The sequence below is a fragment of the Rhipicephalus microplus genome, chromosome 2 (genome assembly GCF_043290135.1).
Source record: "Rhipicephalus microplus isolate Deutch F79 chromosome 2, USDA_Rmic, whole genome shotgun sequence".
NCBI classification, from domain to species: Eukaryota; Metazoa; Arthropoda; class Arachnida; order Ixodida; family Ixodidae; genus Rhipicephalus; species Rhipicephalus microplus.
Window position 1 is genome coordinate 78,060,161 of NC_134701.1, and position 23,011 is coordinate 78,083,171.

At 46.5% G+C, this 23,011-nt stretch overlaps 1 protein-coding gene across 1 annotated transcript; it reads right to left on the reverse strand.

Moving 5' to 3' along the window:
• Nucleotides 1-582: 582 nt before the first annotated feature.
• On the reverse strand, nt 583-21,084 carry LOC142789997 (uncharacterized). The gene is made up of 6 exons (XM_075885028.1): nt 20,906-21,084; nt 20,504-20,692; nt 15,645-15,733; nt 10,667-10,771; nt 8,684-8,857; nt 583-887 (listed from the first exon to the last, which is right to left on the reverse strand). Exons 1-6 carry the CDS (start codon nt 21,082-21,084, stop codon nt 661-663), a joined length of 963 nt encoding a protein of 320 aa, XP_075741143.1. The 3' UTR covers nt 583-660.
• Nucleotides 21,085-23,011: the final 1,927 nt, after the last annotated feature.

The window sequence follows — 23,011 nt, forward strand, 5'->3', positions numbered from 1 at the left end:
AAGTCAACGATGTCTGAATTACTTAACAAAAATAGTCAAAAAATAGTCGTATTATTATATTTAAACACTGGGAACAATTGAGCAACGTGAGGCTGTGTAAGGCAACTCAAAAAGGGGTGAATTTCCTTCAAGCGGACTCCCTCAAACTCGCGGCTTGATCTCAGCGTGAGTGAGTCAGAGGGAGTACACTTGTGAGTGAAATTCACCGGCACTAATAGAACGCTGTGCAGGCATCATGTATGTCAACAGCAGTACCTAGTATGAAGTCCATAATGGTAGCAAAGTTTAGCGCACATGTCCACGCCGAATCTGTGAATTTGCCTACAATAATTTACTTGTGCCGGGAAAGCCTGCATCTTTACCCCAAACACTGGTATTATTGACGCTTTCGTAAGAGGGCAAGTAGGATATCTAAGAACGGGACTTCATCTTGTCCCCTTGAAGGTGAAGTGGTTTCAGCGCATGATAATTACTGCAGTGTTCCTATGGTGTACCTGTTTTGAACACCAAACAACACCAAGCTCTGAATCACCCGTGCAACGGATCCTGCCGTACTTAACAGCAATGAACCAAGGACATGTTAGTCCAGTACCACTGCACACTTATTTGGATCTAGCGAACAACATTCTGAGAGCAGATACCATGCCCAATGCAATGCACTCACTCTTGGTGAATGCCGATGCCGAATTCAGTTCTCTCCGCTTGCCTGGCTGTTTCTAAGAAATAAGCGAAATCGTTGGGATAGGGTGGGGCCAATGAAGCATTGTTGCGATACAACGAGTCAAATATAATTATGGTGCAGAGACCGTCAGGCGGGAACGTGTACGTTGACTTGTCGAAACCCTGGCCAATGGTGCACACAAGAGATCCCGGTGGCAACGGCACCTCTGCAAAATAAAGCGCCAACTGTTTAAGGCTCCAAAACACTTGTAATGAGACGGCAGGTAACATGTAGCGCGCAAAAGAAATTCATGCAACAGTTTTTTTTGAAGGCCGCACTCCAACAGTGTTAATATGTGGTAAATATTGACAAAGAACTCGCAATATAGGATTTAACAGTACTTGTCTGAGTAGTTTTCCTATTGTATACAATTTCATCTGATTCGTACAGTGAATGCCGAAATTAGAATATACGTAATTGTGCTCTCCCCGTTATCTGAAACTATAACTGTAAAATAACAAGCACAGAAGTGAGAGGGTCACCTGAAGCAGCGTTGTCGTCGTAGGAATTTGTTGGCTCTCTGAGGAGATTGCAGCAAGTACTCGGCATGAAAGATTAACATGTAATATGTACACGGTGCTGCAATTCACTATGTTCACAGGCTGTCACGCCACCTAGTGGAATTCAGGAGCGTCCTCTCGAAGATGCTATGTAGGCAGACGCCCCCTTGTTAAGCTCTGCTAGCCTTACTCAGTGTTAACGCTTTAGCAATATACGAACACAAACCTATTTGTGTGTTTCGTGCATCAGTGAATATACCGGACAGTCCATGACACGATAAATATGATTCGTTCTTGCGAGACGCAAAGTTTTCGGGAAAATACGTAGCAATTAGCACTTTTGATTATAGCCCACAGAATACATATTAGCTTCGGGAGATATTGGATAGTTAAATATCATCATCTGACCTTTGCAGTAGAAAACTCGGCTTGTTATTCGTGCGTATAGCATTCGTCAGCGCTTTTGTAGTGCATGAATCCCTAAACATTCATGGTGCGCGGAAAGTAGCGCAGGCTCGCGATTTCCTCTTCCAGACCTTGGCAAATACGGGGCCCCTTGATTTTTTTTCGTTTGGAGATAGATGGCAGCACACCGCAAGCAGTTCGCTTTTTGCTGGGTTTCAGAGCGAATTGTTCTCCGTGTCCATATAAACATAGGGAGTGAAGCCGTATTCGTGTTGTGCGAGGTGAGTCACGCGTTGTTGGTGTTATCGGAGTCGTTAGACGGAGATAATTTCTCAGATTACTTTCAGCAGTGGTGTCCGAAAAAACCATCTTGATGTCGAGGATTTTCACTGGACGTAGAAAGCACGAAGAGGGACAGCGACGATGAACGACCAGAAGCTAACTCACGAGCAGCGAGTTGCACTACACATTCACTCGTGTGTTGATGTTTTTCACGCTTTTAAGTCACTTCGGTTGTATGTATAGTATAATATACATTAGAAAGCTCAAAATAAAACCATATTTTTTTCTTATGCATTGACTGTAGCCAAATTACAGTGAATATTACTGAGCGCCGCATGCCACCAACATGCCCGAGCTCGACCAGCGAAGCAAAATAGTTAGAACAATAAAACGTGGAGTTACGACTACAGTCAACGCCTCTCTGCTAACTTCTGAACTTCACCGGTACCATCTGAAAGATGTTGTTCAACGAATATTCATAACTTTGCACTTGCTAAAAGCGTACGCGTGTATTAGTTTCGATATTCTTGTTGAGATTGTGCTGATTCAACCTGCAACATCCGAGTGCAGTGAATTGCACACTGTTAGAATGTGATCAGGGCTGTGACACAAGCGCTACTTAAAGAGAAGTTAAATGCTTCTGTTTTGTTGAAAAAGCAACTGAATGGTGCTTACAGCGCAAGTAAAGATGACGGCGTAATATGTTTGCAAACCATGGCTAAATTAACCATTCGGTTCCATGCAGCCGTGACGGCGCACTACTTGCTAATGGCCCACTACAGCGGCAAATCCGTGAGGCAGGCTCGACGCAAGGTATCTCCGAGTGCCGTTCAGTTCATACGTCAGTCAAGTTCAGCTCGCGCAGTTTTCTGTAGCACTCGCAGGGTAACGCAAGGCAGTGTTGATGCATAGTCGATCAGCTGACATGCGTCCTTCGCACGGCGGCAACAAATGAGGTAGCGAACATTTATCAGATCCTATCTTTTGAGAAAATACAATGGTCTCATATCCATTCACTAGTCGATCAAGAGTTTATCCGCTGAAAGTGACACGGGGTGTAACTCCGTGCGTCCTATATTTTCCTATGTGCGTCCACGGGTTAATCACCATCCAGCAGTCATGTTGGATTGCATGGCGCACCACCTATTGGTGGACATTGCAAATACAGCAAAGGATTTTTGTTGTTTTACAAGGGTTTTTCAAAGAGCATGTGGTGTAACGCGACGTACCCTCTGAAGTCGTTAAAAAAAACTGGTGACCATGCTTTATTGACCATACAAATCCTTAAGTCTCATTCACACCGAAGGCGGGGCGCCAGAATCTGCAAAGCGGCAAAGTGGAAAACTGGGAATCCTTTACTCCTGGCGGCGAAAGCCGGCAAAAAACGAGGTGGCAAGTGCTATCAATCCCGGAGCCATATTTTGGCGCCAACTTAAACTAAGAATAATTCTGCAAGATCTCTCTTGAACCAACTGTGGATATAACATCTTCGAGTACATAAAAAAATTTCTTCGGTCGACAATCTTTTATTTAAATACAAAATGAAAAGCACCGTTCCTAATGTAGGGGAACGAGAGGGACACTACAGGGCACAGTGCTCTCGTCATTGCTTTTTAATCTGGTCATGGAGAAACTCCCGGCTCAGCTGGGAAAGGCATAATGTGTCCAGCACGCGTTGTACAACAATTAAAAGTCCATCTGAGCCAAACATTGATTGGCTAGAGACATTGAGGTCAACCTGCAGGAGTTGGCGAAATTGGTGGACACTTATTCTCGTCGCTGCGTCCTTCAATGCTTCCTGTCTAATTCTGAATTTGTGCGCATTCGTGGGTCGCCTAAGCGCACCACGAAAATTCAAATACCCCTGCCTAGCAGCGCTACACCTGAACACGATGAGATTCGCGTGCTTGGTCTGTGTATCTACACACAAAAACAAGTTGATACAACCATAGCTAAACTGCGTAAAGGGGGTAACATGTGGGTCGCATGTTCTGCTGGGTATTCAACAAATGTAGAGGGTCGCGATGCAAAGACGCCTTGTGGCTGGCGCATGCATTCGTCACCAGTCGAGTAATATACTCGGCTCCATACCTCCATCTGTGCAAATTTGACGTGAACTTCCATGACGTGTTTCTTAGGAAAATTTACAAGCGTGCTGTCGATCTCCCAATAACGACTCCCAGCAAGTGTCTCATGGAACTGGGGGTGGTAAATACTTTTGCTGAGCTTCGAGGGACAGACTTCCGCAATCAATAAACAAGACTTTAAGAGATGAGATCGGAACGCCGCCTATTAGCCCGTCTATACATCCACCAACTAACTTTGATTGAAGGGCGCGTACGCATCTCCGAAGTCTGGAGATCCACCCTGCACGTGTGTCCTCTTCCGTTAACATGACACGTGACGACCACAGTGATAAGCACCTCGCGCAGGTGGAGGCACTGGCCCGCCACTATGGGAATAAACCCGCAATATTTTCGCAGGGACGCCTTCTGACCCCACCGTAAGGGCACGGCCACAATCGTCCGCCAAAACATTGTCGTAATTGGGTTGAGATTCAGAGCTCAAAACATAACACATTCGGAATAATCACCATCACGCTAGCCGCCGCAGACATGGTCTGCGTGTCGTTATCACCGACTCGAGAGGGACCTGCAGAAACATTGATCAAGGGTGCATTCCTCACCTCGTGTATCACAATCTTCAAAATAGTGAATGTGTCGGGGCCCCCATTATCCCTAGTGATGAGAGCTTCGGCTCATATCGGGCCTAGAAGGCAACGAAACAGCTCACGCTGCCACCCGTGCAACCCGATCTCCAGGCAACACCTTTCGCACCTTCTGAAATGAATCCAGAACCCAATCCGATCTTCCCTTTTTGAAATATTACCGAAATATACCGATTCGACCATGTAATAGATCTTAAGCCCTGTAAGGAGCTCACAAACGCAAAGGAGCGCACACTCTTCTGCCTTTAAACCAGTACACTGCTGTGCCCGGATGATGAAAGAAACATTTTGATCCAGCCTGAACAGAAAAATACCAACACTGTGCAGACTTGATTTCAAATGATTTGCACATTTTGAAGGCACACCAATCAACGCCGAACCTGATCCAAAAACCGAACTTCACCCCTGAGGCTTGTTAGGTGACCCTGCTTCGCTGCTCCGACTTGGCAAGCCAGCAGGCCCTGATCGACTAAGCCCCTGTTGGGGCGGTCACCAACGGGCTCCACCAATGAGGAGCCCACCTACTGATTCTCAAGGCTGTGGCCCCTGCGGGCCCTCCTCAAACTTACCCATATTGCACCAACAATATAAGATTGTCAAGCAAGCAGGTTCACCGCTTTGTGACGTCAGGGTCAGCCCAGGAGGAGACAGCTACAAAGCGACCATCATTCCGGGCAGCAGCAATCAGCTATCGTGTGAGACAATCTCCACCCTTCGGGGCTACACAAGGCGTCTCTTCCCGAGCTGCACACAGGCTGGCCCTTTTGAAGAGCGCAAGAGGACCATGCGCACCGCTTCTGCGCAACACGTGGCGCTATCTCTTGATAGCCGGTGCACGTGGTTTCCACAGCTTATATTTTAAAAAACGTACAAACTCGATTCAGTTAAAAACGCGCCGTTCTGTAAGGAACTTGAACAGTTTTAAGCCAAAAGATCAAGCAACATTGTGCGTCAGCCTTGGACGCGCGAGCGTTGACATGGTCGACGCATACCAGTGGTTGTGCGCTCTTTTCCTTCACTGGCGTGACAAGACGCTTTTGATGCGTAGGCGTGTGCATACACGTGCAACGCGCGCCACGCACGCCATTTTTAGGCTGATAACGAAAACGCTTCGAGGTTGCTGAGCTGTGAGGTCTGCCAACAGTAATTGTTATACAACGCCTCCTCCATTTCATCAATGCCAGCTAGATGCGCCCGATTCAGCTGTTCACCATCCTCTCCTCTAGCGCCCTCCTGCTCTCTCCCATCACTTAGTCTTCGCGTGTGCTTTGTGGTCATGGAGGAGAGAGCCCCTCATGCAGTGCCTCATGACGAAAATTATATGAAGTATTTTTAGGGGCGAAGCTTTTTATAGCGGCACTCGTTCGTCCCTCGTAGTCGCCGTAGTAGTGTGTAACCAGTCTTACATTTGAACCTACAATGTGGTGCCGATGGGAGATTTCTTCTGTGCGTTGATGAACAATAAAAAAATCCAAGCGTGCGCGTTAACTAAAAGCCGAATTCTCCTGTCTCTCATTCCCCCTTAGCAGCCATTGGCATGTAGATTAAGCACTATCTGACAAGAAAGGGTTGCTACGTTATACTCGCTGGGCGTAACCTCCCTGGTTTTTTGGAAAGGTTTAGTGAGCGTTAGGCCGCAGTGCCATGAATACAATGAACTAGTATATACCATGAACTCGAGGTGGTTAAAGGTGGGAAGTAGACGCGAAGCGCAAGCCATAAGAAAGTGTGCTTGTGCTTCCTCTAGTTCAGTCCTTGGAATTCCCGCTGGATCACGGTGCTTCTATATGAGGAATATATGATGAAAAGATGCTAGAAGGTGGTACTTGGAGTGTTGAATAGGTGGTCGAACGGACACACAGACAGATGCATGGACGGACGCATAGATGGCTGCACGGACGGATGGACGCATGGACGGACGCAGGAGCAGATTCATGGACAAACGCAGGGATGGACGCACAGATGGACGTGCGGACGCACGAAGAGACGCACGCACGGACGGGCGTATGGACGCATGGACGGCCACACAGACGCACGCATGGATGGACGGAAGGAAGAACGAATAGACGGACGGATGCTTCGCCCTACTCTCCATCATTCACTCCGTGGATATGCTGCCATTTTTTTTTTTGCTCAGTTGTGTACAGATCTGTACGGCGGCGTCTTGGATTCCTTGTGTTTACAATTTTGCGAGATGGTGGTACTTGGAGTGTTGCATAGGTGGACGAACGGACACACAGACAGATGCATGGACGGACGCATAGATGGCTGCACGGACGGATGGACGCATGGACGAACGCAGGAGCAGATTCATGGACAAACGCAGGGATGGACGCACAGATGGACGTGCGGACGCACGAAGAGACGCACGCACGGACGGGCGTATGGACGCATGGACGGCCACACAGACGCACGCATGGATGGACGGAAGGAAGAACGAATAGACGGACGGATGCTTCGCCCTACTCTCCATCATTCACTCCGTGGATATGCTGCCATTTTTTTTTTGCTCAGTTGTGTACAGATCTGTACGGCGGCGTCTTGGATTCCTTGTGTTTACAATTTTGCGAGATGGTGGTACTTGGAGTGTTGCATAGGTGGACGAACAGACACACAGACAGATGCATGGACGGACGCATGGATGGCTGCACGGACGGATGGACGCATGGACGGACGCAGGAGCAGATTCATGGACAAACGCAGGGATGGACGCACAGATGGACGTGCGGACGCACGAACAGACGCACGCACGGACGGGCGTATGGACGCATGGACGGCCACACAGACGCACGCATGGATGGACGGAAGGAAGAACGAATAGACGGACGGATGCTTCGCCCTACTCTCCATCATTCACTCCGTGGATATGCTGCCATTTTTTTTTGCTCAGTTGTGTACAGATCTGTACGGCGGCGTCTTGGATTCCTTGTGTTTACAATTTTGGCGGTCACGCTTTCTCTTTGATAGACGCTTTATTTTGAGTTACCATGTCGCCGTTCGTGGAGCTATGCGGGCAACGAATGGGGAAGCATCACTACAATGCTTCTGCATGAGCTGCTCCTTGACGTGGTGGTGGCGTTGCTTCTAGCAACATTGAAGCAGCCCGAAGGAACAAATCTGACAGACGTAGAATATTGAAGTGAGAAACTTCTCTATCGCATCTACGAGGAAAGCGCTCGGAAGCACATGTGACCAAGCAGCGCTACCCATCATGTAGCGTCAAATCCCGACCACTGTCTGAACTAAGGCGGGCCGATGGCTCCCGTTGAGAAGCACGTGTTCAATGGATTGATTGATTGATTGACCTATATGTGAAGTCTAGCGTCCCAAATCCACCTTATGATTATGAGAGAAGCCGTTGTGGAGGGCTCCGGCAATTTTGGCCACCGGGGGTTTTTAACGTGCACCGAAATATGACCACACGGGCCTACAGCATTTTCGCCTCCATCAAAAATGCAGCCGCTGCAGCCGGCATTCGATCCCACTACCTGTGGGTCAACAGCCGAGTACCTTAGCCAGTAGACCACCGCGGTAGGGCAAAAGCGCGTACTTGCAATGATGTTGAAATAAATAAAGAAGGCGTTCTGTTATATTCAAATTTTTAGCCGTTATCATCCTCTACAACCAACTTTTTTTAGCGTAGTGGTTCGTGTCGCGTGCTGCGCAACAAGATGTCGGTGGTTCGAAGTCCTTTTTCTTCCCATTTTTGTCGCTATATGTTAAATTACTTTTTGCAGTATGCGTGATGGAAATACGTCAGCAGAGCCATGACGAACCCCCGGCATAAAACACCTTCAGGTTGAAATTTTCAATTTATCATGCTTGATAGCAAATATTGCGGCTGCCTTATCTACACACTAAATGCGGCTGGTCGCAATCGACACACTGCCGTCATGATGAGCTCCATGTCGCACCATGGTGTGATGTCACATCACGAGTGTTCCGTTCAGATATGCGTGCTGCATCAAATTAGCACCAAACGGATCCTGGTTACAAACTATCGGTTTGTGAATCATATGTAGAGGGTATGCTAAGTGCAAAACGTACGAGTTGTCGTGGTAGGAGGACCAATCGTAGCCGCCGTAGTAGATGTTGTGGTAGGTGCTAGCGTCGATGCCAGAATGTGTGTTGTCATTGTTAGTGGCATAGTTGGTACTGTCACCGGTTGACTTTGGCTCGGCGCTTGTGATGGTGTTGCCGGGCTTGGGGTTGACTCATAAGCTGGAAAATACGAGGAAGAAATGCTAAGTTGTCAAATTGTACCAATGCAATTTTCAAGCTGCTATCACAAATCCCGATTTCTGTAATTGGTGGAGAAATGGGTTTTTTTACTATAAGTCTTGAACCTTCGCAGCAACTTGAAACAAAGAATTCTAAAGAGCTTCCTAAAAATAACACCATGGGGCATATTTTTTTTATTAATGCAGTTAACGCTTTTCTGGTGAGATTTCTGTACTATATAATATAGTCATAATAATAGTAATAATATTAGAAATAAAAATAAGATTACAAATTTATAATAATAATATCTGCGGTTTAGTAAACTAATATATGACGATGTAATAATGAGCCACGTGGTAGAAAGAACTCTGAAAATTTTTATTATCTCGTTGCTAATTAAAGTGCACAGAATTGATCTGACCCAGTGCACGGGCCCAGAACACTGCGCCTCCACAGAAATGCGACCATTGTGACATGGATAAAACTCGCAACTCTCTGACAGGCAGCCAAGCTTTACAATTGCGGTGCAACCATTGCCTACCATATGTGCTTGTAGGACCACGAATACACTAAAGCGGCAAGTAAATCAAAACTCCTCCTCTAGTAGCCCGGCAGTGGTTGACACGCCCTGTTGCGGCAGAAGTGTTTTTGGTCTGTCCACCACGCCACTATACATGAAACGCTTTCCGTTTACAGGAATAAGCAATGTGAACTGCTCGTGCGTGCCCCCGGTTAACATGGCCGCACCTCCAAGAATGGTTGTCATCCTCCTTGACTATCAAGTAGTTTGCCGACCTGTATCTCATTACCTCCGAACTGACGTTTTTATTTTCTTTAAGGTAGGGTCCTTAGCTTGAACAACGAAGTTGTGTCTATTTGGTACATTTAAAAAAACACATACTCAAATATTTGATGCTGCAAGCTTAGCGAGCGTTGATGGGCTACTTAGCGATCTCGGAAGACAGAGAATATGTTTTGTCGTTGTTGTTGTTTTTTAATGTCTATAGTTCACGCCACTTGGTGTGGCGCTAGCTACAGCACTCGCTATCTATCACGACACCAGGTGTTTGCATTAGTATATCTCCAGACAGACCACAAAAATTTATTTATTGCTAGGTCCAGCGAATATACGATACTCATATACCAGCAAGACGAAAATTTGAACAACCTACACGCTTGTGCCGTTTTCGTCCCTGCTTAATGGGTACCTCTAAAAGAAGCTCCTTTTGAAACATCAAATCACAGAAGGTTAGGCAAGCTTCTAATAAAATAAATAATAGCTGCATACCAGTGCAAAATGAGCACAGTCGAAAACAGACCGGAAAAGCCCTAAGCTCAACGTCAAAATTAATGATGAGCACAGTCAAACACAGACAGGAGCCCTAAGCTCAATTTCAAAATTAATGATAGCAAAACAACATAACCATCATTTGATTAGTGCACAAGTGAGTACAATTAGTTTTATTAATTCTCAGAGAATGACTTGCTTTTTATATGATATTCGCTACATATTCAAAAAGGATCCGCCGATGCACTTTTCGTACTTTTGCGTTTTTATTAGAGCAGAACTCACGCATTCCTCTTCACAAACTACATTTTTTAAAATATGGGCTTTGTGCTTCGGGCAAGTTTATTCGCTGCTTGTGCAAGGCTATTTATAAGGAGCAGGTGTAATGTGTAACATGGTGCCTGTAAGGCAGGCGCCATGTCAAACACTGTAATGCATCTGCATTAACAGGGCCGTGAATCGGCATCTTGAAGTCACAGGCAGTGACTATGCAGTAACCAGCAAAATTTTCCTCTTAGTACCTGAGGTTTTCCCAGTTGTCGTTGTCTGGGTATAAAGGACGTTTCCACTCGGACCATTTCCGTCTCCAAAAGTGTCGTCATCGTAATCGTGGCTCGATGAAGAACCTGCACAAACGAACATGTTCTTGAGCAATCAGTCAGAAAGGTGCCTTAAAATGGTGCATAGGTTCTATATGCCGCTGCCAAGTGCTTCCTACCACTGATTAAAAATGAAGTCCAAAGACAATTCAAAATATCAAAAAAACAAAGAAGCATGCTGTACAGGCCAAGGTTTATGAAAGAGGTTTTTTTTCTCTCAATATGCCACTGCTGGCACCCATCTACATTTCACCTATTCGTAGAACACTGACAGCTGTTCGACCTGTAAGTAACTGAAAACCGCACTTCAAACAGAGTGCACACACAACATTTAGTAAGTAACTACAAAGTGTGTGTGCTTCAACTAAGCCTAACGTGCCAACAAGTGACGGATTGCCGAAGATTAGTATCAGGTTGGAGAGCTCCTAACATAATCTGCGTGCAGCAGCGCTATTTCAACATCTATTTTCAGCCAGCGCTATTGCATGGTTGTTGTAACATAAGAAAGTCGAAATAGCCAGATGCTAACCGCGGCAACAACATTTTTTGTTCTCTACGCGGCTGGCAACAAAGCAAGCACGTCAACAACGCTTTTATGTGGTTTGTGCATGCAGACAGATAGTTTAGGGCAAGGGATGTGCTAACAGCCCATTTACCACGAAACGTGGGCCTTTACACTAGTTGTGCATTGTGATATTAAACGGCCTCAGTGATGTCTAAACTGCTAACATCCTTTCCACCCCTTTACGTGAAACAGCTTTCGTAAATGAAAGTGACGTGGTCTCTCATACGTTTATCTCAGGCGACTCTAAAGAAAAACATCTTCTCAGTCGATTGTATTGATTACGGCTCCCGCCCCTACCTCTTCCTAAGCTTTCTGCACACCGTCACTGCCTCCACGGTCGGCCAGCCTTTCAGGTATCAAGCGACGATTCCAGGCGATAACGCCACAATTTATAATCACGTTATGCAATGTCATGATGTCAGAGTGAAGTCGTAGTGCTGCCACTGTATACTTTATGCCGAACGATGACACTTAGATAACGTCATGTGTCTTCACCGGACATTTTGAATCGATCGGACATGGTTATGCCTGCGGTCACTTTTGTCGTTGGGCTGTCGCAATAACGTGCTCAGTAATGGCACGCAAGCACACGCATTTATTTACCGTAAATAGGTTTCTGCAGATGAGTGCATGAGGAGCAAAACGTACAAGAAAACGGTAGACAAAAAAAAAGCAGCAGAGTCGCGTGGAGAATCTTGCAAAAAAGCATTGTGTGCACTCAACGACAACTTTTCACGACAGCCCTGTGGAACCTACGCAACCGGAGCGCATGCCTGCTACCACGCCATGAAATAGTACCGGTAAGTTTTTTTTTTTCATGTTGGCTCACTGACACAAACTGCGCTTTACTTAAACTACTCGAACAGTTGCGGGAAGTTGTACGTAAAATACACTTATCATTAATACTGAAACCATGCCATGATTCATTTTTTTTATTTCTTTGACAGCTCCTTCTCAACACACCCGTTTTACAAAGTGAGCATAACGTAGGGGATTAGTGTGCAGCTTCAGACGCACTGTTTACTTATCCAAGAAAGAAATATTTATACCGGTAACATGTTACTAAAGTGCACATTGAACCATTGATTTTTTTGCATTCACATTTTGTGTCTGAAACATTCTGAATATTTTCACGGTGAGGGCGAGAAAAACTATATTCAAGCGCAAAGCAACACTAATGTGCGGAAGCCCTGCCTCCAGGCACTTCCCTTCATTGTAAAGACAATTCATCTCCTAGTATGGTCAGTACTTGAATCTGTGTTCCTTTCAAGTTCTTTGGGGATAGAAATTTTATGGACACTCTCGGCTAGAATTTGCCGCTGGCGCCGGGGTCAACGTCATTCATCCTATATGTATACCTATCTATATATATATGAGAAAGAAAGAAAGAAAGAAAAAGAAGGAAAATAACCCAGCCAGAACTTCCGGTGCACGGAATCAAACAACCAACCTTTCGTTCGTGAGCGCGTGGCGTTAGCCACTGAGCCACGAAGATTCAGCTCCATCGACATTCAAACGGCAAGCTACTTATGTCAACGACTTAGTGCTGCCGGTGCCTATCTCGCGAAAAGTAGGGCGTTTTCAGCGTTACCAGGGAGATGGTGCGCTAAGCATGCTCAGTGTAAAAGAGGCAATAGTACAGTGTCTAGAAAATACTGAGTAGTGTGCTGAGGGCACGTATTTCTTACAAGAGAGGGGTTTGGGGGGCGCATGTGATGACTGCACTCAGATGCCACAAGCTTCGCTGCGTGTCGAGAGCGTGCCCGAACACGCGAAATTCTTCTCGTCTTGTTGCTGCCGGAGCCTCGCCACGTTTAAAATCAGTGTGTGACAGCTGCCATCTGATTTACTGTGAAGTTAGACGGCCTCATATGTTCACTGCAACACCCTGATATGTTAAAGCTAAGCGGTAATGCAAAGAAAAGATGTGTATTGTGCCGCTGTGTCAAAGAAGTTATCGGTGGAACAAGGAAAAGGTGTGTTGTTCCCCGCACTAACGGATTCAGCATGCTTTCCTGAATGAAAAAGTAGGATCAAGAGGGCAGACAGAAGGCTGAAGGCGAAGGCTGTCGTGTGAGAAAAGCATTCTTAGAATTACTTCATTGAACTGTCTTTTCGGATTAAGGTGAATGGAGTCGGGAACAAGATCACCGTTTCGGATAATTTCAAATATCAATATTTATCTAAAAAATTGAAAATACTCTTTCAAATTTCATTCACACACTTTTTCCCTCATTTCAACGTCGTACTCTCTTTCAAACGACGTAATGAGTATCATATGCGGTGAGTGTCAGATTGTTCACAGGCATGTTATCATTATTTGTTTTTACTCGAATCCTAATTGTATGCAAACTAAGAGTTAAAGGTTTTTCGGTCTTATGTGATAATTATTGCTCTCAAGAACAAAACACATTTTAAAAGTAACCCTGATGATTATACTGTCAATGGTTTTTAAATTTACTTTCTTTGCGTACTGCAACCGCTTTGAGCACCTATCTATCTATCTATCTATCTATCTATCTATCTATCTATCTATCTATCTATCTATCTATCTATCTATCTATCTATCTATCTATCTATCTATTTATTTATCTATCTATCTATCTATTTATCTGTATGTCTGTCTGTCTGTCTGTCTGTCTGTCTGTCTGTCTGCCTGCCTGTCTGTCTGTCTGTCTGTCTGTCTGTCTGTCTGTCTGCCTGCCTGCCTGTCTGTCTGTCTGTCTGTCAAATCGCATACGTCTGGGTGCCCTCACAATCACCCCCTTAACTTAAGGTACACCAAAATTAGTGTGGGTGAGTAATATAGTTCGATGAATATGACTCGCTGGTTCTCACATGAACAATTTTACAATCCTGTCACGTACGCCATCAAGCCCTTCTCGCCACATCTTCTTTTTAACGCGTGAGCGTTAAGCTGACATTAACAACGTTGACCCTACGAATGCAAATAAGAAACGTTTGCGCCCTAGCAGATGAATCGAAGCCAAGCGATCTGCGTGGAAACCAAGTATTCTACTACAGAGCCACGCCAGGTCTTCAACATACTTTGCAAGAAGAGCCAAATGTTCGTGAGACGCCAATGCTTGTTCCAGTGTTGACTATTGAATTCCTCGTATATATTTAGTGCCACTTCATAATGTATCGCTTAATAAAAAATTAAACACAGTCACCTTCCATCAGCATGCTTTGCATAGCATTAATTCCCAAGTTACGTGAGATCTGCTTCTTTTTTTTTTCTATCAGTACCGGATGGCGAAATGTATGCCACGAAATGATCTTCGTTTGGTATTTCAAAGCACCAATACTTTGAAAGCAATCGAGTAGTTCTTATACAATAAAGCATTATGCAAGGAACACTCCGAAAATGCAGGAAAATTATAGTTGGCCTCGCCCGGCTTGGCCTTTTGAAAGCTTCGCAGCGTTTGCGGAGCACAAGGATTGAACGCAGATGCACCAACTTGTACAGCAGCGCACCATATGCGGGCTCCGCCGGTAGTCATCGGCTGCGGGGCCATCTCCTAGGCTGCGCTAGGCGCACTAGGCAGTATATTTCTAGACAATGTAGCTTTAGCTCGGCGTAAAGCTCGGCGCCCATCTTGTCGCAACGCGCCGTTGCGCGGTCATCTCCCACGCGTGTTTTATTCCGAGACGACTTATCCGCGCACTTATTCAGTGATCGGGGAGAATCGCGTGCCTTCAAATTCCATCGGAATGATTGCGTTTAGTTGTCGGGTGCATGAAATTTACTTCGCTCGCTCGACAGGCCTCATTTGCGAATGAGTGCGCTTTTCAAACACAGCAAAGTAGCAACTGGGACACTTGTTACTTCGCACTCAAATCTGTAGCTGTGATTAAGTGATGTGTGGTTTTTCTTTAGAGAGTGCGTCAAGTGTCGAGCTGTAAACATTGTTTGTTAGCTCTCATTTGTGTGTGTTGTTCACGTGCGTCATTTGTGCTTGAGCAACACTGCTCGTTTTGATCTGCTTGCCGTTCTCAGCGTTAAATTTCAAGTTGTTGCTATGGCATTCATTGCTTCACCATTACGGTAAAGCTGTGGTTTTTTTCTACAGAATCTCCAAACACCTATACGTTTTCTCAATTGCTCAAAAAAGCGTTTCCTTCCTTCTTAAAGTTTCAAGCTCCTACACATATACAGCGTCTCTGTGTGTTTGTTTTTGTGCTATATGACTCAAGCTGATTTTCCGTCATCACCATAAGCTCTCACCACGAAGCATGAAACAGCTGCCACTATTTCGTGCACTGGCAACGTATATCGCAATGTTTTCAATAAAAAGTTGGTAACTTATTTATTGAGGAAGTTTGTGCACTCACCCAGTGTCAGGAAGGCCACCAGGGCCACCGCCAGCGTAGTGACGAACACACAAGCCGCCGGTACCACGAGCCACGAGTACGGGCTCGCCCTGTACGTTAATATTGTCATGTGATTACAAGATGACCACAACGTCTGTTCACAGGAGCAGCAGCACTGGACGTCGGGCTGAACTGAACGTTAGACCACGGGCACAACAAACAGTCCTCTTCTTTTTCACAAAATGACACATACTCGCATTGGCATGGCTCAACCTCGTTCCATGCCTGTGGCATTACCCCCTTCCAAAAAAAGTACCACCCTTATGCTCAATGCCGAATAAAAGTTAAAGTAATCGCGTACACGCACAAAGGTGCACGATGAAGCAGTGTCAGGTGGCTCGGGGGTAGTGTAGCTTCATCAGTGACACATGAACAATATCCGCCTGCTGGGAACACCGAGACCGCCGAGCTGTGTCTTCAAGCAGGATTTCATAGTTGACATCTGTGTGGTGCCGTAGTATCTTATGAGGACCGAAGTAGCGATGAAGTAACTTTTCCGAGCGGCCCCTTTGGCGAACAGGGATCCAGAGCCACACCAGATCACCGGGTTGGTAAATAATATGGCGAGGACGGGAGTTGTATTTCTGCGAGTCGATGCGTTGTTGTTTTCGGATCCACTCGAGCGCAACTTACGGGCTGCGTTGGCGAGCTAGGTAAAGTCGTTCGCATCAGTAGGAATATCGGTTATATCAGGCAAGAGCATGTCATCCAGCATCGTAATTCCTTCTCGGCCGTGAAGCAACCGGAGAGGAGTAAAACCCGTAATCTCTTGACCCGCAGTGTTGTAAGCGAGCGTTACGTATGGCAAAATTTCATCCCAGTTTTTGTGATTGTGGTCAACGTGCATAGTTAGCATGTCAGTGAGCATCTTGTTTAATCTTTCCGTCAGACCATTGGTTTGTGGATGGTATACGGTCGTTTTGTGATGAGCTGTTCCACTTAGTCTCATGACAACTTGCTTCAATTTGGTTGTAAAGGCTGTTCCGTGGTCAGTGATAAGAAATGTTGGCGCTCCATGGCGGAGGACGATGTTGTTGATAAAAAATAACGCAATATCATTGGCGATGCCTCGTTGTAGCGATTTCGTTTTGCAGTACCTTGTTAAATAGTCAGTAGCGACTACGATCCAGCGGTTGCCATCATGTGACTTCAGGAAGTGCCCAAGCAAGTCCATGCCGGTTCGTTCAAACGGTTGTGACGGGGGTGCAACAGGCTGTAATAAGCCAGCACGGCGCACAGGTGGGGCTTTACGGCGCTGGCTATGATTGCACGTTTTAACGTAATGATTGACATCCTGGGTGAGCTTTGGCCAGTAGTAGCGAGTCCGAATCTGGGCAAGGGTACGTGCGAATCCTAGGTGGCTGGAGGAAGGCTCGTCGTAACAGGCAAATAAAATGTCAGCACGTAGCAATGGTGGAACGATGAGAAGGTATCCAGTCGCATAGTGTTAAAATTTCTTTTTGTGGATGATGTCGTTGCGGAAACGAAATGACCCTGAACGTGCGAACGCCGATGGTGGCCTCGAGCTGTGAACTTGAAGGTATTTGATAAGTTGTCAGATCTCTGAATCATTCCACCGTTGTTGGGCCAAGTCAGATTCATTGACTGCACAAAGAAAATGGCCATCGGTATCATCGTCGCTCGACGTCGTCGCGAGGGGAGCACGTGAAAGGCAATCAGCATCAGTGTGCCTGCGGCCCGACTTTTAGACGACTGTGACCTCAAATTTTTGAATGCGCAAGCTCCACTTCGCGAGGAGCCCTCAAGTGTCCTTGAGATTGGCCAGCCAACAGGGGGCATAATGGTCCGTAACTACTCTGAATGAACGGCCATACAGATAGGGTCGGAACTTTGATATCGCCCAAATAACAGCAAAGCATTCCTTCTCAGTGGTTGAGTAGTTAGTTTCTACAGACGATGAAATGCGACTAGCATAAGCAATGGAACGCTCGCAGCCGTCTTGCCACAGGACGAGCACTGCACCAAGACCGATGTTGCTTGCGTCAGTGTGAAGTTCAGTGGCGACATCTTCATCAAAGTGCCCTAGTAAGGGTTCACTCTGAAGGCGCTGTTGATTAATTTGTGGGGTTTAACGTCCCAAAACCACCATAAGAATATGAGAGACGCCGTAGTGGAGGGCTCTGGAAATTTCGACCACCTGGGGTTCTTTAACGTGCACCCAAATCTGAGCACATGGGCCTACGACGGTTCCGCCTCCATCGGAAATGCAGCCGCCGCAGCCGGGATTCGAGCCCGCGACCTGCGGGTCAGCAGCCGAGTACCTTAGCCACTAGACCACCGCGGCGGGGCCTGAAGGCGCTGTTGAAGCTTGGAAAAAGCGGCTCACTGCTTTGGACCCCATATGAAAGGAGTATCTTCTTTCGTTAAGCGGGTGAGGGTTTCAGTGATGTTAGCAAATCTCTGCACAAAGCACCTGTACTAGGCGCAGATACGCAAAAATCGGCGCAAATTTTATTTCTTTGAAGGTGAAGGAAATGCAACAACGGCCATGGTTGTTTTCTGGGTCTGGTCGAATGCCATCGCGACTGACAAGGTGGCCGAGGAACTTTAGTTCTTCGTAGCTGAAACGACACTTCTCTGGTTTTAGCGATAGGCCTGCGGATCAAATAGTGACGAAGCTGCACTGAAGTCGTTGTAAATGTTGCTCAAATGTCTTGGAAAAAACAACAATGTCGTCTGAATAGACGAGGCAGGCTTCCCACTTCAGACCGAACAGGACGGTGCTCATCATTCTTTGAAAAGTTGGCGGTGCAGAGCACAATCCAAATGGTAACACTTTGAGTTCGTAGAGACCGTAGGGAGTTGTGAACGTTCTTTTTTCCCTGTCATGTTCATCGACCTCAATCTGCCAGTAGCCGCTGCGTAAATCCACTGATGGAAAATATTAGGCATGTCGAAGTCGATCCAGTGAGTCATCTATGCGTGGGAGAGGGTAGACGTCTCTCTTTGTCACTTTGTTGAGCTTCCGGTAATCGACGCAAAATCGAAGAGTGCCGTCTTTCTTTTTAACAAGTACGATGGGTGACGCCCATGGATTGTTCGAGGGTTGGATGACGTCGTCGTCGAGCATCTGTTTCACCTGAAAACATATTGCCTCTTGTTGTATTTGCGACACGCGGTAGGCGTGCTGTCGTACAGGCCGTTCGGTAGGGTGCGTTATAATGCTGTGCTTCACGGTTGGGGTCTGCTTGATTTTGGAGGTGGACGCAAAGCGATCACTATACGTACGTAAAATTATGCGTATCTGCCGCTTCTGGGCAGAGGATAGCTGGCAATTCACGTCAACTGTACTGGCTAATGCAGTGTCACCTTCGGCAGCAGTGGAAATCGGAGCGATGGTGGAACATTCTTCGTCATCAATGGCTTCAAAGTTCGCGATTGCTGTTCGCTTTGCCAAGTGTTGGTACTGGCCACCAAAATTCATGATCAGAAGCTGAGTCCTCTGATGTTTCAGTTGGGCGATAACGCGCGCGACATAAATCTGCCGAGCCAAGAGCACCGAGAGGTTAGTTTCCGCGATGCCACTACTCTTGTTGTCACAGTCGTTCTCCACAGTTACCAACATACTGGCTCGCGGAGGAAGTGAAATGGTGTCGTCAGCAATTCCAAATGTTGTGGTCGGCGCAACTGCATCCTTGTAACTGGCTGTATGGTCGTTAGAGAACGTTATGAGCAGGTCGCGAAAGTTAATAGAGGATCCATGCTCGCGGAGGAACTCCATTTCGAGAATCAGGTTTTAGGGCATTTGGGCAATACGACGAAGGAAGCAATGCATATCAATTCCCGAATTCAGAGCCAGGAAGTGCATACACCGAGCGGTGTCAATGGGTGACCTCCCGCAGTCCGGAGGATGGTTCCCTGTCCCCAAGGTGTCGTTACCCTTCTTAGCTATGCGGTGAGGTCAGCGCTCATAATGGAATAATCGGCACCCGTTTTTACCAGAGTGGTTGGTGGGTGGTTGTAGACAAAGGCGGAGATGCGAGCAGAGACACGTTTGTCGTCGATGGCACACGTCCGTGAAAGGATATTGTCGGATGTCGGCAGGCAGTTTGGTGGAGGGTCTTGTAACGGTCAATCAACAGCGGCCTCACACCCAGAAATCGCTGTTTTTTAGATTCCCCGGCGCGGGCTCGTCGATCCAGGCGATCTTCCTGCAAGGACGTCCGCAAAGGTCGATTGTTTGCCAGGTGACGTGGAGTGCAGTGGAGACAGCGTGCGGGCATGGCGACGCGGAAGGGTTTGGCACTGCTGGCTTGCCAAGTATTCGGCGATAACACGGGGCCGCTCACTATCTTCTCTGGGTCGACGAGCATCCGGACGAAAGTCCGGAAGACCTATGTGCCTGTATACGCACTCACGGTAGATGTGACCTGGTTCACCACAGTGATAATAGAGAGGCTGGTTATCGGGAGCACGCCATACACGAGATTTCCGTGTAAGTGGTGGGTTGCCGTACTGCGGTGGTCCTGAGTAGAATGACGGCGCCGTCTACAGGGTGGACAGACGGGATGGATAGCCAACAGCTAGTGATGAGTACGTAATGCTTCCGCGTACGTTGATAGCGGAGCTTCGACTGGACGCGGGGCCGTCATGGGTTGGACCTCGGCTGGACGCAGAGTCGTCATGGGGTGCACCGGCTGCTGGACCTCTTCGCGGACGACATCCGTTAGAGCAGCCACATGGGACTGAGAAGACACCGCGCGCAGCTTTTGCAGCTCCTCGCGCACAATACTGAGCCGAGCTCCATGAGATCTCTCATAGTCATGGCGTCAGGTGTTGGCATGACCAATGACACTGACGAAAAACTGCCAGGAAGCTCATACTGATACGAACGCTTACTTAGCATTCTCTTTATCATCGTGGCTTCGCGGAGGAAGTCCCCTACAGTGCTGGGAGGGTTGCGCACCAGTCCAGCGAACAACTGCTCTTTCACTCCCCGCATCAGGAGGCGCACCTTTTTCTCTTCGGTCATTGAGGAGTCAGCTCGCCTGAACAGCCACGACATGTCTTTAAAGAACATGGAAACACTCTCGTTCGGACGCTGATTTTGTGAAATGAGGAGTCATTCCGCTTGCTCCTTTCGGTAAGAGCTTCGGAAGGTATTCCGCAACTGGTTGTAAAACTCTCGCCAGGTTGTCATAGCGGCTTCATGGTTTTCAAACTATGTGCGCGCAGAGTTCTCGAGGTAAAAGTAGACATACCGAAGCTTTCGCTGCTTGTTCCAGTCATTGACGCTGGCGCAACGGTTGTAGTCATCAAGACAGTCGTCGACGTTTTCATAAGAGTCACCGTGGAACAGCTTCGGGGTTCGCGGAGCGTTGAAGAACCATGGAGGAGGCAGCATCGATGTCTCTTGGATTTGCGTTCCCGCACTAGCCATAGTACTGCTGATATGTGGAAGCGGCCCGAATTCAGGTGGTAGGCCTAGTTGCCGCCTGCTATGCCGTAAGTCAGCTGGTTCTTCCACGTCACGACTAGTGTCGGGATCTTGCTACTGATTGCAGAGCACACAACACTACCCAGCACCTCCACCAGAAAATGTCACGTGATTACAGAAACACCACAACGTCTGTTCACAGGAGCAGCAGCACTGGACGTCGAGCTGAATCAAAGTCAGACCACGAGCACAACAAACAGTCCTCTTCTTCACGAAATGGCACATACTCCCGTTGGCATGGCTCAACCTCGTTCCATGCCTCTGGCAATATTTACTTTTTGTGTCGCCGTTTTTCTCACGCAATGTGAAGCTGGGATGATCGTGCGTATATAAAATCTGCACCAACACACTAGTCAACTTGAATTGTTTTCAAACACTATGATCATTAAGTGCGGCACAGTGACAATCTCAAATGAACGCCAAGAAATACAATTTCCAATTTCCATTGTCGATTTTTATACAAGTATAAATGTTTTGTTACGCTCATCATGCCATTAGGTAACAATTACGATCAATAATAAGTGCAGAGTGCTTTCAAGGCTAGGCTGCCATCTCATGACTAACGCCATCTGCTTTCGTTGGTTGGCGTCATGCAGCCACAACCTTGCATCACGTATAGCCATGCGTAGAATATCCCTATAAGTTGTACTACGGCGGGGGGCATGAAAAAGAAGTGTGGCCAAAATGAAGGATTTGAGTGTGAGGAGATGAAAAATAGGGGAACATGAAGAGTATGCAATAGCCATGAAAACTATAATATAGGTAGTGTAGATAGTAGTGCAGGGGTGCATAAGGTAGGTAATGGTAATAAAGAGCTAGGCAAGCAGAAGGGAGAGTAAAAACTATATCCTTTACATTTATGGTATACTATAACAATCAGCATTTTTTTAAACCATGGCTTCTGAGCGAGCTGCACATCTGCAACGCCAGCAAGCCTACTCGCGAGCGCCAGCATTGCCAAACCACAGAAGAATCCCTTCTTCGAACTTCCTGCGATTTTCACGCTGAGGGCTACAACATAAAATTTTATTAGGCAACCATATGCCGACAATCAAGTGATAAAATGTACATGGAGGATCACTTCATAACCTGAAGGAGCAAAAGGTTTCGTAAGCTCACCATGATAAAAGATGAAGCCTACTCTAAACCAATGGCCTTGGGCCTTTCTTTATAGCATATTAGCTCGACATGAGAAATGACGTTTAGCCGTTTAAGTTCAAATATATACATGAAATAGAGACTGTCACATGAACATGCAGAAACCAAGAACACGAAAATGTAGAAGCTCTTATCACCAACATAACGTATTTCATTGGATTGTTATGCCGCAGAGCCTCCATGTACTAAACGATTTTCAAAGACTTTTACCGAGAGTACGGTAGCTTGAGACTGCGAAAATGCATGAGTGTATAAAAAGTAGTGTTAATAAAGACCACGAGATTTTCCCAGGTAAGGTTCGATGTTGAGCAAGTGAAATGTCAACTTTGTGACTTACTCTGTCTGTTCGGAACCTGAAACACCAAACGAAATATTGCTAATCAATTCGTTGACATAAAAGGCCATTATATATGCTGCTGTAAATGAAAAAGTGCTGAACCATAGAAAATGCATTCGTCTACACGACAGCATGAAAAGATATAAAGACGTTATTCAAACGAAACATTGTTTTCAATTTCCTTCCCTATAAACAAACGTCTCACGCAAACATTTACACAAATGCACAAAGTATTTTTGGACCTCTCGAAATCATACAGAATATTCATTTCGCATACATGAGAATCATTATCCAAGCAGTCCTCTCGTGAGCACATCGTTGTAAGCGGATAATATGACAGGAGTGACTTGACTTTACCGAGTGTCAGTCAAAATG